This window comes from Tachypleus tridentatus, chromosome 8 (assembly GCF_004210375.1).
Source record: "Tachypleus tridentatus isolate NWPU-2018 chromosome 8, ASM421037v1, whole genome shotgun sequence".
NCBI lineage: Eukaryota > Metazoa > Arthropoda > Merostomata > Xiphosura > Limulidae > Tachypleus > Tachypleus tridentatus.
In genome coordinates this window covers 122,855,167-122,872,894 of record NC_134832.1, presented here as the reverse complement: position 1 = coordinate 122,872,894, position 17,728 = coordinate 122,855,167, and the positions used below count along the sequence as shown (strand labels likewise).

Sequence of the window (17,728 nt, the reverse complement as noted above, 5' to 3'; positions counted from 1 at the left end):
GCATGATGATATTTGTTTTTCACGTGATTTTCCTGTCAGTAGGAGTATCACTATAGGTAGCCCAATTCCCCCCCCCCCCGTGCTGTGATAAACAGTAGGTGTTTGGAACAGTTACTAATAAAACTTGGCTTTGAAGGTAGTAGTTATTTTAGGTATTCTCTACGCTCCTAAAATGTCTATACATTAAGTTGTTTGAAAGCGACAGCAATATGTTAGTTTTCCAACTGTTATTAAAAAGAAAATGTTGAAAATGAACGAATGCTCAAGTTACAGAGCAAGATAGAAAGAAGGGCACATTTTATTACCACACCCGTTTTACACATAATTGAAACTTCCAGGTGCTTTTTTATAGGAATATAACTATTACCAATATGAATTTGGCGAATGGACAGCACCAATCAAGAAACATTTGTTTTAGTTTGTTTGCTGGTTAAGGGTAAAAACTTTACCTTGCGTCGTTTTTGTTAATCAAGCAATTGTTTTTTTTAAACTGGTTTTAATAATGTATTTATATTATGCTACTTTAGTATTATCTACATTAGCACGAATCGGTGTGTTTTACTGGAATTTGAAGGTTAGGGAATTTTATCAAGGACCTTATAATCGAAAACTACTCGTCCACATACAAGTATGTGTAGTCAGTATATTTCCGGTGATGCGAGGGCTATAAGGAAAGGACCCTCCACGAAGGGTCGTATACCACGGTTGGGTATCATTTTGGTTCCGGCAGCTGTGTAGCCTAGTCAGCTTGTTTGTTTTAACTTGAAATTTGGGACTGACAAAAATAGTTAGAGAAAAAATTGCCTGTCAGAAGAGAGAGCTTACCAACATGTTAATTATCCAAGTTGTGTATTTAAATATAGTCAAATTATGAGCATATCTTGGTATAGTGCTCATGTTTGTTTTCCATTATGAATGTCTTCGTGTTGAATATCTATTAATAGATTTATCTGGAAATGTTTTGTATAGAAAATAGTTTATGCGTGTATAAAAATACTTGCATTAAAATTAATACTAATTAGCTACGCTTTAAGTTGTTATTAAGTTTATGTATTTGTTTGTTCCAGTTCATTTGAAAAGAAATTGACTATCGTCTACAAAAACGATATATAGAGGAAACACTAGATTGTATAAACGTTTACACACACGCTAGGCGCGTGCACATACACCAGAAATCACGGAGATGGAAATCCACAACATTTAATAATTCGTGATGACGAGAAACCCACTTGAAGTAAAAATGTATTCTCAAGGCGGCAGGTTTACCTGAATATGAGCTAAGGTCTAAACGTTGCTCTGTACTTTATTTTAAAGTGCTAGCATCCATACCAGCCGTCTTGGGAGTACGTATAATTTAATAATTGTTTTGCAACACTTTCATATTACTACCCTCTCTTTCTGAGAGAAACTGACTACTCAAAGCTTAGCATTTCGTTAAAAAAAATCGTCCTTAACCCCTCAAATATTGGGTATTACAGAATTGTTTTAATGACCAAACAGATTTACGTTTAATTTTTGAAATTGTTTTCGTTGGTGTTTAATATTTTGTGAATCAGTTTTTTATAACTTTAAGTTTGTTGTTATGAACCACAATAATGGTTCATACTAAGATTGCCCCAGGAATTTAACAAAAATTCTCATGGAACATATGGTCAAAAACGATCTTAAAAAGTAGACTTGTTTTTGAAACAACACTCAAGACCTGTATCAACGGTTAAGGCTGCTAAAATATTGATAATGGCACAAAAAAGTTAATCTTCCAGTTGTTAGACAAAGTTCGTTCATTTGTTTCATATTATTATAATTTAACACCCCTATTAATATTTTATTAAAACTTAGGCAACCCAGTTAAAAAAACAAACAAACAATTTTGATTCTTGAAAGAGGAGGAGAGATCAGTTTTTCTCCGCAAAAACGACTGGGTTCAGTGCACTAAATCTATGCATCCTCGTGGTAATGTTGTAGAGCTATTTTTAAGTTGATTCTTGAAAGTTAAGATTTCTACCTTCTAAAATATTTTTAAGTTATTCGCAACCAACACAAGCTCTTCGAAGCCCGTTAAAAACCATTATACTAATTGGAAGCACTTAGTAAACAGTATATATTTATAACGATGTCTACAGGCTTATAATAATTTATTATAGTTTTACAAGTCATAATAGAAAATACTGATACGAATATTTTACTGAAACCCGAATAGTAGTAATGAGTGTAGTATTGAGTATACCATAAGGTAGTTTTAGAATTAATTCCAAGACCTTTGTTTTTCGCCCTGATGAAAAATTTTCTAAGCCCTTCATTGAAAAATCTAGTTTACTAATGCGCATTAATTGGAAAATTCTGGGTAAAAATTTACCATTCACTAGTTAGCACTTATACTTTGTCTTTGCGTGATAATGTGTAACTTCATTTTCTAACAGTAAACAATTATCATAGATTTCTCTACTCTTGTGATTGGTTATTCTGCAGATTTTCGTACTTCGTTGAAATTGAGTGCGTATTTTATTGTTTATATTTTTGTTTCACAAGTCTTCAGCAGAATCAGCCTGGGTATTTTGCACTATAATAGACAAATATATACTGTATGAAATGCTGGGAATGCTTATGACCTATTTATAAAATTGTATTTTCCATTAAATGTTGATTAACGTGGCTTTAAATACTGTGTGTGATGTTAGCGGCATTCTTTGTACTCGACACTTGTTAAACGTATGTTTACACGAAATCACGGACACAAAATCTCTTAAAACAAAACCGAAGCAGCAGCAAATTACTTAGAAACGTGCGACTAACAACTGGATGCAAATGCGCGTATTTTGCTTAAATTTTATTCTTTGTAAATGGACAGTTAAGTAACAAGATATTTAAAAAGTTAATTTAAAAGCGGGAGTAGGCTCGTCAAAGTATACAGCAACAAGTTAAGTCGAAATGAAATTATACTCAACTAGGGAGTATATAAACGAGTTAGGCTGTAAACAATGCCAACATTATTTTCTCAAGCTATAAATTCGTATTTTGACTCTATGTTTACAGTACTTACAACTTTAATGGAGTCAAAATAGGGATTTGTAGTTTCAGAAGATAAGGTAGACAGTACAATCCAGTTTTACTTTTTTTAGAGCCGCTAGTTGTAGGCTTGAAAATATTGTATTTGTATTTGACTTTTGTATATTTTTGACGGTTCCATTACCTCTTTTTAAATTGACAATTTTTAATTATCTGAGTAATTGTGTTATTCCTGTACCTGTAATTGGAAACCGGACCGACGTTGGTAGTGTTTCCGTTCTGGAGAATTCCTGAATACCTGCATCAAGGTGATGTCCTATATGGATAAAAATAGGTACAAGATGTAGGTTTGCTTTTACCAGTAAACTATATATGAACGAACAACACGAGCCTACCCTACATTGATTCGTTCTTCTTTCCTTTATATAGAGGTTAGGGCTTAACGAAAATAATTTTTTTAAAATTCCTGTGATTTCATTTGGCCTAAAACTAAATTGTAACAAACTTTTAGATAAAAACTTATCCACTAACCACCATTTTCAAAAAGATGGTTGGTAATGTAGGGATACATTAAGTAAAAATGTTTCATTTACATTGTTTCAGTGTATATGATTGTACAATCGGTTTTCTACGTAAGTTAATTTAAACTTGGCTTTTCGTTAGTATGTTTCATTGGCAAGTCTACGGACTTGTAACACTAAAAACCGGGTTTCGATACCTGTGGTGGACAAAGCACAGATAGCCCATTGTGTGGCTTTGTACCTAACTAGAAAAAATTAATATTTTTCTGGATGTTCAGTATAAAATTATCTAAGTAATTAAGTGTTCATGAAAGCATGAATTAGACACTTTCGTAGGAATGTATAACTTGCATAATTGTATGTGTTAATGACAGTCCCTCATAATTATAAAAAACTACACAGATAATAAATAATTATTAGCAACAGTGTTAAGAACGTCTACTGAGGCGATAGCCTTAACAATGGTACTTTGACTACGTAGCTACGAACAGTATTTTGTTGGAAGAGACTGTTTGTGGTAAATATAGGTCAAATTATTTTCAAAATCGCCGATATTTGTTCCAGTCGCACTTAACACTGATTTCATTCCCTCTGTCAGAAGTACTTTAAAATATTCTCTGCATTTCAGTAAAGATTATTAGTGCGTACAAAAAGTTCTTAGACTGGAATAATAGGTTTCGACTTCGCTTGATTACATTTAAATAGATTAAAAATTCATTATTTTTGTATAAAATAAATGTTTTTGTTTATGTTGACTGAATTTGTGTTGTGCACACTTGTGTATACGAGCATGAAAACATTCGTTAATTCGTCTGTACTTAAAACATATCAATTTTCTTTGTGTATAGACACGTCAGTATTTGATTGTGTTCATGCATTTTTTAAATCCTGATTTTCAGGCTTCATTATAGTCGCGTTTGTGCTTTGCATTTCTGTATTTGTGTAAACAAGTTATTGTGGTTAATTTCATAGTAACCTGTTTTTATTTTTTACAATAAATAAATTGGGGTTTATAGTACAAGGAAGAAGCTGTGTGTAAAAGTGTGTTATCTCCAGGGATGCTCTCGTTGTACCCCGTGTTGAGCTTGATATAGAAGCGTGTCAGCCTCTCTTCTCTGTATAACTGTTACCCTACACTGGAAGAAAGGAAGTCTTGTTTCGCTCTAAGTAATTATCTACTAGTCTCAAAACCGGCTGCTATTGAAACGTGCGATATAGATATTGGGCCAAATTGTATTGTTCTCGCGTGCACTCAGATGTAGAACCACGTCGTCAAGAAGTGTTAAAATGCTTGCACATCATTTTCCACGCTTAAGTTTGTATGATTTGGATAATTCCTGCTATAAATCCAATCAACTGTATCTTTCTTCATCGTCGTCATTAAGTGGACTTCGCCATCTTGGATGTACGTCCACTGCTCGGTCCCGTCTTCCTCCGGCACCACCTTTTAACCGTACTGTCGTATACAGAAGGCATCGTGGTAATGTTTTGAACCCTCCTAGTGTAGTTGATGAGACGCCGGTTCACTCTTTAGTACAGGAGGTTTGTGGGAGTTGCATGCTTCGAACTCTACGCTCTATGTAAATAAGGAAACAAGATACAATACTTTGTGCACTATACTCGTTTTTGTTTTGTTTTTGCTCTGATCATAATAGTGCATGATTTTAAAATTTATTTTCTGAATAACCAAATTACTGGGTAAATATTTTTAAAGTGAAAACAACTGTGTTAGTAGTTATTAAACCCAGTCCTTCGGTTTTTTGAAATTAAACAAAAGTTATCTCGCAGTAACAAGGTTTTTTTACTATTAAATATTGATTTCCACATCTGATTAATTTAGGTGAAAGTAGCAAAACCTTTAAACCTTCTGTACACAAAAAAATATTTCAGGTAGATGTACGCTACAAATGAACATGTGGTAGAGTGTGATAAAACTAACCTTGGATGACCTTAACTGTATCAATAATAACTTAGATTCACTTGTGTGTAGGGAGAGAGAGAAGTAAATTTATCAGCATTATGATTATTAGTAAACACGTGTATACATAATACAAACAGTAGGAGAGCATGTTTTATTGTAATCTTATAAAGAGAGTCGCAGAGCTGTTGTAGTATGGTTGGTTACTAGTGATTGTTGTGCATCCCTAGTACAAGCAGAAAATGAAAGACACTTGACAACTAGATGTCTATAAACTTGGAACTTCTGTGTTTATGAATATTTAGGCATTTAAATTGTTATGCACAGTATTGAGAGAGAGAGAAAATTAATATATACCTAGGTCTAACATATTTTTAGGCAACGAAATTGACATAGTAGTAGTCAAATTAACCTTTACTCTGCCATATTACTGTATGAGAGCAATATATTTTCTCTTCCACATTCTATATCGTGGCTTGTGAAAGGTTAGTGAAGATTCTGTATTCAATCCGGGTTGGATACTTACCAACAGACGAATAAAGTGTGATGGTCGCTTGTGTTTAACTTCAAAATTCGTTTCTACTAAAACGTTATCAGTAAATGAAATACACATTGAAATAGATTGTGTACATGTGGAGTTCTTAATATTCATCGGTCGCCCACGATAAATCTGGTTGTGTCGGAAGTTGATACGTTTTGTGGCTGCTGTGGGTGGATATAAAACAGAGCAGAATTTTTAGACGAATGTTGTTAACATTTTAATCTTAAAATCTATTTCCTTACACGCTTTTAAGAAGTATGAAGAATGTTATTCACTTGTAAGAAATATAATAAATCGTGGTTAGTGAATAAAATACAGTATTTTCATTCCCATATAAAACTAAAGTTTTTAATTTATGAAATGCATACGTTTTTTTCTGACATCAGACTAGGGAATTTCATTCAAACTGCAATACCATCAGCATGGCGAAAGGAATGTAGACTTGTAAACTCTGACCTTGTCTATTTGCGCCTCCGTGATCATTTTCCACAAATGATTTAAGAATGTTACCAACTTTGGACGGTGTATGTGTGTAGAGATAGTTTAATAATAGAGCGTTACTGGGAAATCCTAAAATATCTAGTGGAAGAAAATATCGAGGGTGAAGAACCCTAAAATACCTTAAAGGCTAAATAATCATGCAATGCCAAGAACGCATTACAATTTTTATAAAGTAATTGCACCGCTGTTGAACTCAGTGTAGCTAAACGAACTGGCATATGCTGATTGCTTTATTGTTTAATTTGCAACTGTAATAAGTAATTTTCATATCTTTCACTTTTTAAGTTTTGGGGCTATTTATTAAATGACTAACCTGATATTTAAGTTTTAATATAGCTTATTTATTAAAACTGTTTATTCCATGCACTGTAAGTGGTACGTGTAATTGCAAATGACATTGAGTTCAGTTGTATAGTTATTTGTTTTTATCTTTGAAAACAAAACTAAAAAAAACGCTCGAGTGCGCTTCACTTCTTGATGTTTTAAGTTCTAATTTTATTTCCTTGTCGGCCTGGCATGGCCAGATGGTTAAGGTACTCGTAATCCGAAGGTCGCAGGCTCAAATCCCCGTCACACCAAACATACTTGCCCTTTCAGCCGTGGAGGCGTTATTATGTGCAGTCAATTCCACTATTTGTCGGTAAAAGAGTAGCCTAAGAGTTGGCGGTTGGTGGTGATGACTATCTGCACTCCCTATAGTGTTACAATGCTAAATTAGGGACATTTAGCCCAGATAGTCCTCGTGTAGTTTTGCGCGAAATTCAAAACAAACCAGACTATTTCCCTGTCCTCTTGTGAGTCAGTCGCGAAATCCAGGGTAAGATTGCTTGCGATGGGCACGACAAACGGTCCTGTGTGGTTTTACCCTAAAACTAACAGTTCATATCCTTTGCTCTTTTGCTGAATAGTGAATTTTATAGTCATTGTATTCCTACTGCTGTTTGGCGAGTCTCATGTATCTTTAGTACTAGGTTGTATTTGGACATTCTCACAGAGTAGTAGTTTTATCTTACACACAGTTTAATATCTTCCATACTTGCGATCCGAAGTGTTTTCAGCGCGGTTGTTTAAAGTGAGGTAATCGACGGTAAGAATCTGGTAAATCTAGTGTACCTGACCCTCCTGGATATACAAATTTATATACCCAAACACCTTGAGAGAGAGAGAGAAAAAACTCTGGTGAGGTATTACTTTCTGTGCGTATGGAAAGCAACAGGAAGACATTCATACGAAGTAAATATTATAATAAGCATGGTGAAACCCATTCAATATCTCGGAGTCTCGTTTTTCTTTACCAAAGTTTTGCCTCCTCTATTCTAATCTTTACGTTAATCCCTCATTCTCCAAATCAGTGTAGTCTCAGGGGGAATTAGGCACATTGACGTCAAGCATCGTTATTAGAAAAAAATACTGAAACCGAAAGTTGGAATAATCAACATTCTCAGTGTGAGACGTTACATTTTGAGATTTTAGTACGTTTAAATGCAGGGCTTATTTCAACGTAATGTGCTAATAACACTAATCTAGCATTTGGAAATGTATGTCTTCAGGATTTACTCAAAACACCGTTTTTTATTGGACGTTCTAAATCAGAATTAAGAAAATAAAAATGTTGAGGGTCGTAGAAAAATGTTTGCTATTCACTATGAATGTGTGCATGAAGTCGGGAACTTGGCCAGAAAGTGGAAGCTATTTTGAGTATAGTCTATCTGGCAAGACGTTTTTGAAGCACAACAAGATGTGCCACAGAGACGCGATTTTATTTCTTCCTTGGGTAAATAATTTTCGGTATAGCATTGTTACGAAACTGAAATTTCTAATACAAATAACTTACTGAGATGCCTTCATAGCACAGCCGTAGTGGTCATATAATTCAACGCCATTTCCAGTTCTTGTATCAACGTGAATGTGGTGGTTTAAAACGAAACAGTTTGACCGAATATTTCAGGTTTTGGTGTCTCAAAAAGGACCAAGTACTTGCCCGTCAACAGTGGTGATCTACAACTGTTAGATACTTTGGAGGCAACCGTAACTTATGAATATTAAATGTGTAGTTCTAAACTTGTAAAGAACTGGACTTGTTATTAAGGGATAAATGTGGATGTCTAAGCTGATTTGTTTTGAAAGTTACAGAATCGATTATAAATAGAAATCAGAACTATCATATAGACATATTTGAGTTATCATTTGTTTCTTTGTAGAGAGCTTGTATTTTTATCCTTTTCTGTAGAAGCGTTTGAAGTAAACCAGTTGACATTTTCCAGTTTATAATTGGAAAGTAACGAAGGGCTTTGGGTCAAATGGATATTTTTGCTGACTAGCTTTTATTTTTTCAAACACATATATAATCTAACTTGTACTTACAAATTCATAGTATTGATATTAATCCAAACTTTTGTTATTCTCTGTTTACATGAAATAATCTCAACATTTATTTCGACACAGTATAGCACATGTAGAGGTTTGTTGCCTCCAGAATCAAATAATTGTTGTTGAAGGGATTTATTAGGAAACCTGTTGAACATTACAGTAAGGTACCTAAGGTCTCATATGTACACAAGTGGATTATGGATTTCGTCATTTCAGTGTAAGAGGGATGTATTATTTTTCTTGTTTTAAGTGAGGTTTTATGTTTTGTGCTCACGTTGGAGGATACTTTGAAAGGTTGTTTACTACAGTTAAGATTTCAGGTTCCATTTCTTTTATAGGTGAAACTGATACTTTATTACACTTTGTTGATAAAGAAGTTTTAAAATCATCTTGCAACATTAAATCCGTTGGTTGAGTGAAAGTTTTAAACGCTACAAGGGATTAGAAGTCCAAAATTATTTTATTTTACGTGACATGTTTTCTCAAAAGAAGTTGGCATGTGTTAATTTTTGTTGCAAGAGAGCAACCAAAGGATAACTCAATTTTCTGTGCCAAACAACAATAGTCCTGGAAATATTAATGACGTGTTGAGAACGTACAGAAATTGTGAATTGAATTGTAGTGCAAGAAAAATGTATTTTTTTCTGTACATGTACGCGATTTATAACGAGTTAAATCCGTACAAAATATTAAACTACCACAGCATTTGAAAGATTAAATTACGTTAAAAGAAAAAGTGGCAGAAGCTTACGAAGGAGATATTGGTTTAAAGCCTCCCAAGAGGGCATTCAAACGACGAGCAGCTACCCCTTTATGGTGTAAAATGTTTCGGTCTTGTTCAAGTTTTCTTCAGCGGTTTTCATCCAGGTTGAAAGTCCAGCCAGATAACAAAGATCATCAGAAGGAAAGTGTGAAGAAGCTGATGTCTGTAGGAATCTTTGCGTAATTTTGTTTTATTATTACATGCCTGATAGCTGACATGAAGCAACGTTACATCAGTTAACAGGATTTATTACATGCTTATAAACTTCATGATAGATTGAACGAGTTATAGTTTGGTAGCTTTACTCTGCAGCTGTAAACTGTAATTTGCATGTTTTACCCTTTTCCAAAAGTGATGCTATTTATTAAATTAGTAACTCGACAGTTACTTTAGTACAATGTGTTTGTATAATAAGGATGGTAAAGTGACTGATGTAATTTTAACAGGAAGTTTAATACTCGCATGCTTGTTCGTAGAATAACTAAAACAGTCATTCTAAATCAAAGTAAAACCATTTAAAGGTGTAAAATACTTCTAATTTTATAAAAATTGTAACTCGAATTCTATTACCCTAACGTGTAGTAGTCAACACGTTTTGAAGGTTATTTTGATTTAATTTGGTAAACTGCTAAACCTTTAACATTGTGCAGAAAGAAAATCATTAAAAGAGGGTGCTGAAGGCATGGTGATTATTCACGTTCTCTTTCATGTTGAATAGCATGCAACTTCACTCTAAAAAGTCTTACTTTGTGTTCTAATATTTTATTTATTTATAAATAATATTTTTGTCTTCGGGGTTTTAATGTTTCATTAAAAATATACATAAAACAGTATTATACAGAGGTAATGATATCCATCTGATCGCCATATTTTATATTGGGTATTTCTCCAAATATTTGTATAATAAACTGTTACTGATTTCTGACACACAGTGTGAGGTTGTGTAAAAACATGAATCTAATAAATATACCTCGTACAAGCATGGGAACCTACGTTTCAAGTGTGCTTTGTTCATTGATTGTAGAATTGTTATGCACGTTTCATGAATGCTTATTAAACATCTCGCTAATCTGTTGTTTAAACCAACATTAGCCTTCAAAAACTAATTTAGTCACACGTTTGATGTGAAAAACTACACAAAACAATAGAAAAATAAACTTTTAACTCGAGCACTTTTGAACATAACTTCTTGCTTCATGATTGAATTGTAATTCTGTTGTAGATGTTTGTTTCAACTGTCAGATCAGATAAACATTGGTTGTACTTGTGATAATTATTGCATTTGTTCCGTAAACATATTTTGTATCATTTTAAGCTTCACTAGCGAGTACGATTTACACCAGCACGTTAAAAACAGGTACATTTTATCCAATGTGAAACAACACGAACGAAACGGTAGATACATTTAAAGTAAATTTTTACTGAATTTTATTCGTTAAATTTACGTTTGTAACGCACCGTTTCGTTTATTTTGAACTGTGTTGTGACAGTTTTATTTCTATCAAATTACTGTTTGCCATACTTTAATTTTTTTGTTTGAAGAATCACTGCTTAAATATAAATAAAAACATAATGAATGTCAGATTTCAATACTTGGAATTTTTAAAATACGTAAAAATATTGAAAATCTTTAAATACGTTGTCTTAAAATCGTTATCTGTATAAATAATATCCTTGAACATGTTGTTCACACGGCCATGCCTCCCTTGTTTATATTATTTGCCATGTTGCTGAAAATTGGTGGTTAACTACACTCGCTGTGGGCACTATCTACTTCGTCGTCGTCTGAATGTGAATCATGGCGACGGGCGTGGCTTGGTTCGACTCTTTGGTTGTTACGTGGTGGATTGTTTGGGTGAACTGACTGACTGACCTTGTGGATGGATGCCACGTGGTGGATTGGTTGGGTGAAATAACCTTCTGACCTGGGTCACGTGATTGCTTGGCGGTTTGCAATTGACCAGTCCTCACATGAACATAGCTCCAGGCCGTCCAGCGTTGAGGATGATGATGACGGTCATCTTATCTATCGTCATGGGGACATCCTGAGAGATCGATGTACTCATCTTTTCGTAACGTCTCCATGTTTTAAACATAATTTTATATAAAATATACATATGTAATTATTAATGTCATGCTCTTAATTTGGAATTAAGATGACCTTTGAATTTGTTCATTAATTCAATGTGGTTTTTGTTGAACACACACGTACATACACTCACACATTATATAGGTGTATATGTACAATATGATTAGATTTTTGGTTTGTTTTTTACCGAGTAACGATGTGGGTTATATTATTTTCGAGTAGTTTTTCTAACATGGAAATCCAAGTGACGTGTGTTATTTTGAACTCTCAACCTCAGTAACTAGTCGGCTAGTGTTTAGTATTTAAAAAATGGAAGCATAAAACCTTTAGTTATTCATAGTACGTACTAATATATTTTAACGAACAAGTTAAAAGTATCATTAAAAAATAGACACTGCTTACTTGTGATATGAAATTTACTATGAGAGTGACGAAGGACATGGATATCGGAAACATTTAGGTCGCAAAGAATGTTGCTTACAAATTCTAGACCCCGTGATGTATAAAGAGTAATATCAGGAAATATTTTAATTTTATACGTTGTGCACGCTGTTCTGTCGACACATTCAATTAATGGTTTTTACGTTACTGTGTACGGGAATTAATAAGCGGAAAGACAATTCCTGTATGCTTTTGATATAGGAACACTTCTATAGTACAGTATTTCTTAAAATCAAACTAAACAATATTAATAGCATTCAGTGTAACCACATTTCGCAAAGTTTGAATAATGGGAAATTGTAGAGGAATGCCACTGGTAATTTGACATGGTCGTAAGGCACGAGACACTTGGCTTAAAATAAATGTCCAAGTTAACTAGACCCAACTACACTTGGTCAGTGGGTATTTGATTAGATGCTATTTACAGTTTTACTCCTTTTTGTCACGTAAAACACGAATTAATCTTTATTAAAATGAAAGGCTTCTCAGACTCTCAAAATGTAGCTGTATACGTAATTTGTTAGTAGGTCAGTACTTTTCTCTTATTACCAAAGCAAGGTTGATCGATTTACTAAACGAAGTTATCAATTCCAGAACCACTGAGAGCATACGACACGTGCGATAGGTCAAGGAACCGTGCACAAAAAAATCTAACGTTTCATACTGGACACTAGCCGACAGTTTTTTTTTTTAATTCATAAATTTGTTTAGCTATATCAATTAATAAGTACGGCTATGTATGTCAGAGTTATCGCTGACCTATAAAAGCCATTATCTATAATTTTTTGTTCTTTGCTGTTAAACACCGTCTTTACTTGACAGAAGCCATTTTGAATTTCGTTGTTTAATGTTACGAAACATAAAACTAGGGAAAATTCTGGGTGTTGTAGATCTATATAAAGTACAGACCGTTTCGTATGGAATTTCAGAAGGTAAATTTATACAAACATCTTAGAGATCTTTTAATATGTCCTACCAAAATTGTGGTAGTAACGAGAAATACCGTCTGTTTTTGTTACTAATACTATTACCCTTTTTTCAGATAAAATCGTCAATACTTTGGGAGAAGGAACCTTTGGGAAAGTTGTAAAAGTTGTGGATGTCAGGACGTAAGTTACTTTTGCGATGAAACTTTCCTTTTGAGGCAAATTAAAGACATAACCAACTTTTTTACAATTTCGTTTTTTCTTTTTGTTCTTTGCATGTTTCAGAAAGATTTTCTATTCAGCTAAAAGCTAAATCGATTTTTATTGTTGTAAGCTTCGATTTATCAGTATTTTGAAACATGTCGGTGTGTTTAGGTCCTGAGTAAAATGTAGAAGGTTCGTTTGAGTAAACCACTGCTGAAATGTTGATCTTTTAAAGTTTTTTTTTCTTTTCATTAGTATAGTTTACATTTTGCTCGCAACCACAAAAAGGAAAACAAAAAACATTAGGTTACATAAAGAGAATTTAACAAAGCAACTCAAAAATGCCCGTTTACATTTCTTTGGAGTCGGTAGTCATTTTAAATCGACGTAATTTTTTCTTCTAAATCACATTATTTAAAAAAACATGTTTTAAGCCCTTTAACTTTCCAAGTACTTTACTGATCACGTCATTATTTTAGGAATGTCATGAATAGGGTTTGTGATTTCGTCACTGAAACGTTTAAGTTACCACTTAGTCAACTTAAGATTTATACTTGCCTCGTCATTAGTTTTTCTATAATTTTTTTTTACGTAAAATCAAATATTGCATAACATAGTGATACCGGCATTGGTCCATTTAATATTTATTTTGAAAAATATTCAGCAAGTAATAAAGTTACTGTATTTTCTGTGTTGCTTACGCTTTAAGTTTTAACGCCTGTTTTGTTATTTCATGCACGGCCGTCTAAAGTGTTCCAGTTGCTTTGTGCATAAGTGTCAGGATGTGAATGTGATGACAGGAGTTTTGTTTTTTGAGCTTTAGTTTTAAATAAAATAAGTGTTCGCCATTTTAAAAAGTTGTCATCTAAGTTTCACTCGCTAGTTTATGTACTTGGATAAGAGGTTTTCGGTTGTATGTCTAATTCATGTGAAAATGACGAAACTGAATATTGGCTTTTCTGGCAGATAACTTTGTGTGTGATTTAATTAATTTGTTTGTTGTAACTATCAGATAATAAATACGGCGAGCGTTTTGAATTCAGGTTTTGTGATCCATATTGAACTAATTTATTGTATTCCATCTTACAAGTATAAAATAGTATGTTTGTTCTGTAACAAATCCATTGCCTTGCTCAGTTTTTATGGACAGTGTAAGACGTTTAGTTTTATCTTTTAGGTTTGTCAACTTAAAAACACAAGTTCTTGGACATGTTTGGAAATATGTTGAACACCATTGTTTAATCTGTCAAACCCGTTTTAATTTTTACATATACTTCTTGATACATTCTTTGTCATTTGTGGTGAGAAACTTCCGAAAGACGTAACCTTTATGGTTTTAAAGTTGTCGAAATGATGTGTAAAATTTGTTGTACGTTCATATTAGTAAACCTTGCTTCAAGCGCAAAATGATATAAGTCAGAAACGATAAACCAGCGTATGTAGTACCCGCTTTAAAGACCTATATAAAATCAGTGAAGATGCAGTTAATGAAGATACTTCGATAAATATGCAGGCTTGACTAGTTATACAATATTTAGTCATTGAAAGACATACAAAAGTTAACTTTTTTGGCCTGTCAAATTTGTGTCGACATTTTAGGGTTGAGTGAAGATACAGTTGACTGTTTTAAGCATATTCTCCTAACTCGCATTTTTATTTTAATTCTGCTGATTTCCTTATTGTTTCAACCAGAATACCACAACTTCATTGTTTACAATACCTATTTTAATAAGTAAAAAGCGATCTTTTATTCAAACAAGCTGAATTTGGATTTATTTTTGGATTCGCGTTGCATGTCGTATTTGGAAATTGTTTAGTGTTTTACGTCTCGATTTTTTGTTGGGTGCATGGCTAATGAAATCATCGTTTATTAACGGTTAACGTGATGTCATGAAGTACGGTTAATTATTATAAGACAAAAATAAAAAAAGAACGGTGCTTAGGAAGGCGCTCGACTTGTTCGGGGAGGGAGGTATATTTATATAGGCGTAGGCCTGACGCCTTACTATGAGCAACAGACATGAGAGATGTAGTTATTTTTATTTCAAATGGAGCTTGTAAGCATCCAGTCTGCCTTTACAGTTTATCAGTCTTTAACTGCAGGAGAAAGTTGTGTTGCAACTAAGGTGACGGGCCTCTTCTAACTGCAATTTGTGTTCTTTCATGGGTTTAGAACAAGATTTTGCTGTGGATTCCCCAGACTGATTATAGGTAGCGTAATAAAGAATGGGATAAACTGATTCATTAGTTGTCTTTATTGATTATATTGTTTTGTTTTAATTTATAGATGTTAGGAAAGACCATATTCTACAAACTGTGGTATCGCGAATGATTCAGCTGAAACAAAGAATAGTTTCATTACTTTCACTTGTTTAAAAAAATGTGGAAACTGTCAGCGAGAATAAAACTGAATTGTTGTGTTTCTGTTGTATGCTTAGGATAGTCGGTATTTATTCAGTTGTGATGTCACTAGCTATCCTGATCCGAAGTTTAGGAGCTACCACTCAGGATAAGTAAATTTGTGTAGTGACATCAATGCCCTTCCAGTGAAGTACCCTCTATATTTAGCAAGTTTTTTTAGTTTTCTTTTGGTGTGTTGGAACTCTTCCATACACAAAGATTAGTTATAAAAAATATTTTTACTCGGAATCATGCCAAACGACAAGAGTAGCTATTTTTGTCAAATTCGACCTTTTTTTCCCACGAATTAGCACAGTGTATTTCATATAATCTCAAAATCTTTAAATAATTGAGATCTGATAGGGACTGGTAAGCCTTTTAAATGTTTTGCCTTTTGTGATTCTAGAAATCTTACATCTGTGTATTCCTAATCTCAAAAATATTTTAATAAGCTATCGAAGAATTCTGTAGAAGCACATGTACGGTGTTGATTCAATTTTTATAACGTTTCGTGTGTTAAAATTAATGTATTTCTGTTTAGGAAGTTATGAACTGATAGCTCACGTGTGAGATAACTCAGAAGAACTTTGTTGATAAAATAAATTATAAATGTATGTGGGTGTTAATTATTTTCAAAAGATGGCAGCACTATAAAGTTTTACTGTATGTATGATAATACGTTATTAGTACGTATAAAAACTAATTACTCTGAAATAAAACACTGTATCCTACAGTAAAAATGGTTTTCTTAACTGTAGAATCGACTAAAAGTCTTGTTGCTGTCCGTTCATAATAAGTAATGACTTTTCTAATTTATTAACTCTGGTGTTAAAATGTGAACTAATATAAAATAGTTGTTTTTATTTGCATAATAATAACTCTCAATTGATAATTTGTACTCTAGTGAGAAAGTAGTAGCCTTGAAGATAATAAAAAATGTAGAGAAATACAGAGAGGCTGCAAAGCTGGAGATAAACGTTCTTGAGAAGTTAGCAGAAGGTGATCCTGAAAATAAAAGGTTTGATCTCAGTTTTAAACAAACATACTTTAGCAAGCTAATATACAAAATAAGTTCCATTAGGGACTAGATTACTTAAGTTGTACTAAATATATTTAACCAAAGTGTGATTTATGTTTTGATGAAAGTGTAAATGTGGTATAATAATGTATTTAGTGAAGTAGTTTGCAAGCCAACTGTCTGAACATTTTCTCAGTAAACTTCTGTTAATATTTATGGTTTAGCAGTTTTAATATTTTTTAAAATTTATTTTTGCAAATATTGTGACTTTTACTAAATGCTACATAATTTGCTTTACTTGCATGTTCTGGTATTTATTTTTATGGTATTTTTAAGAGCTACTTTCATTCACATTTTCTGTGTTGTAATTTATGAAACTAGATTTTTCAATTTATAATTATGAATACTTTTTGAATGTTTTACAATGTTAATAGTTCTACAGTATTAATGTTTAACTACTTCTAGATGTAAAATTTTTACTAGGTGTTTAGTTATGTGTCAGTAAAATGGTGTTTTTGCTTGTTCTTGTAACCCAGGTAAGCCATGTTTGTATGTTTTCTTGTTGATTATGTATTATGGTATCAATAAACTGTACTGATTTTTTATTGTAGGTTATGTGTCACTATGTTGGATTGGTTTGACTATCATGGACACATGTGTATAGTATTTGAAATGCTAGGACTTAGTGTCTTTGACTTCCTTGTAAGTATTATGCCACATATATTACACAATATAATTTCTAGTATGTTTTGAGTATCTGACCGAAAACATCTATTGATATTGAAAATTTAAATGAATGACTAAAATATTTTAAATTTACATATAGATTCCCAATTTCAGCTAGTCAGTTAAGAAATACTGTGCTTGGCTTTTAGTATTTAGATATATCTAGTACTGGGAAATGCAGATACATTCCTTTTGTTTTTGAAAATTGTATATATTCTCAACATTTACTTTTATTTATATACTGCAGGCCTCCAAGGGAACCCATAAAATACACACAAGTTACTAAAGTGTATATTTTCAAGTG

The 17,728-nt window shown here is 32.9% G+C and overlaps 1 protein-coding gene across 8 annotated transcripts in view; it reads left to right on the top strand.

Annotated features, from left to right (window-relative positions):
• LOC143223377 (serine/threonine-protein kinase Doa-like) overlaps positions 1–17,728 on the top strand; it is a 44,669-nt gene that overhangs the window by 20,893 nt on the left and 6,048 nt on the right. For 5 of the 8 annotated variants that reach the window (XM_076451284.1, XM_076451287.1, XM_076451285.1 and 2 more), the window contains 4 exons: positions 11,585–11,678; positions 13,193–13,259; positions 16,585–16,698; positions 17,310–17,400. In XM_076451284.1, coding sequence (XP_076307399.1) covers positions 11,585–11,678; positions 13,193–13,259; positions 16,585–16,698; positions 17,310–17,400 — 366 coding nt within the window. Of the gene's footprint in view, positions 1–4,278; positions 5,070–5,117; positions 9,786–11,584; positions 11,679–13,192; positions 13,260–16,584; positions 16,699–17,309; positions 17,401–17,728 lie in introns of those variants that run through there. The other 3 variants (XM_076451288.1, XM_076451289.1, XM_076451290.1) reach the window with 3 other exon arrangements.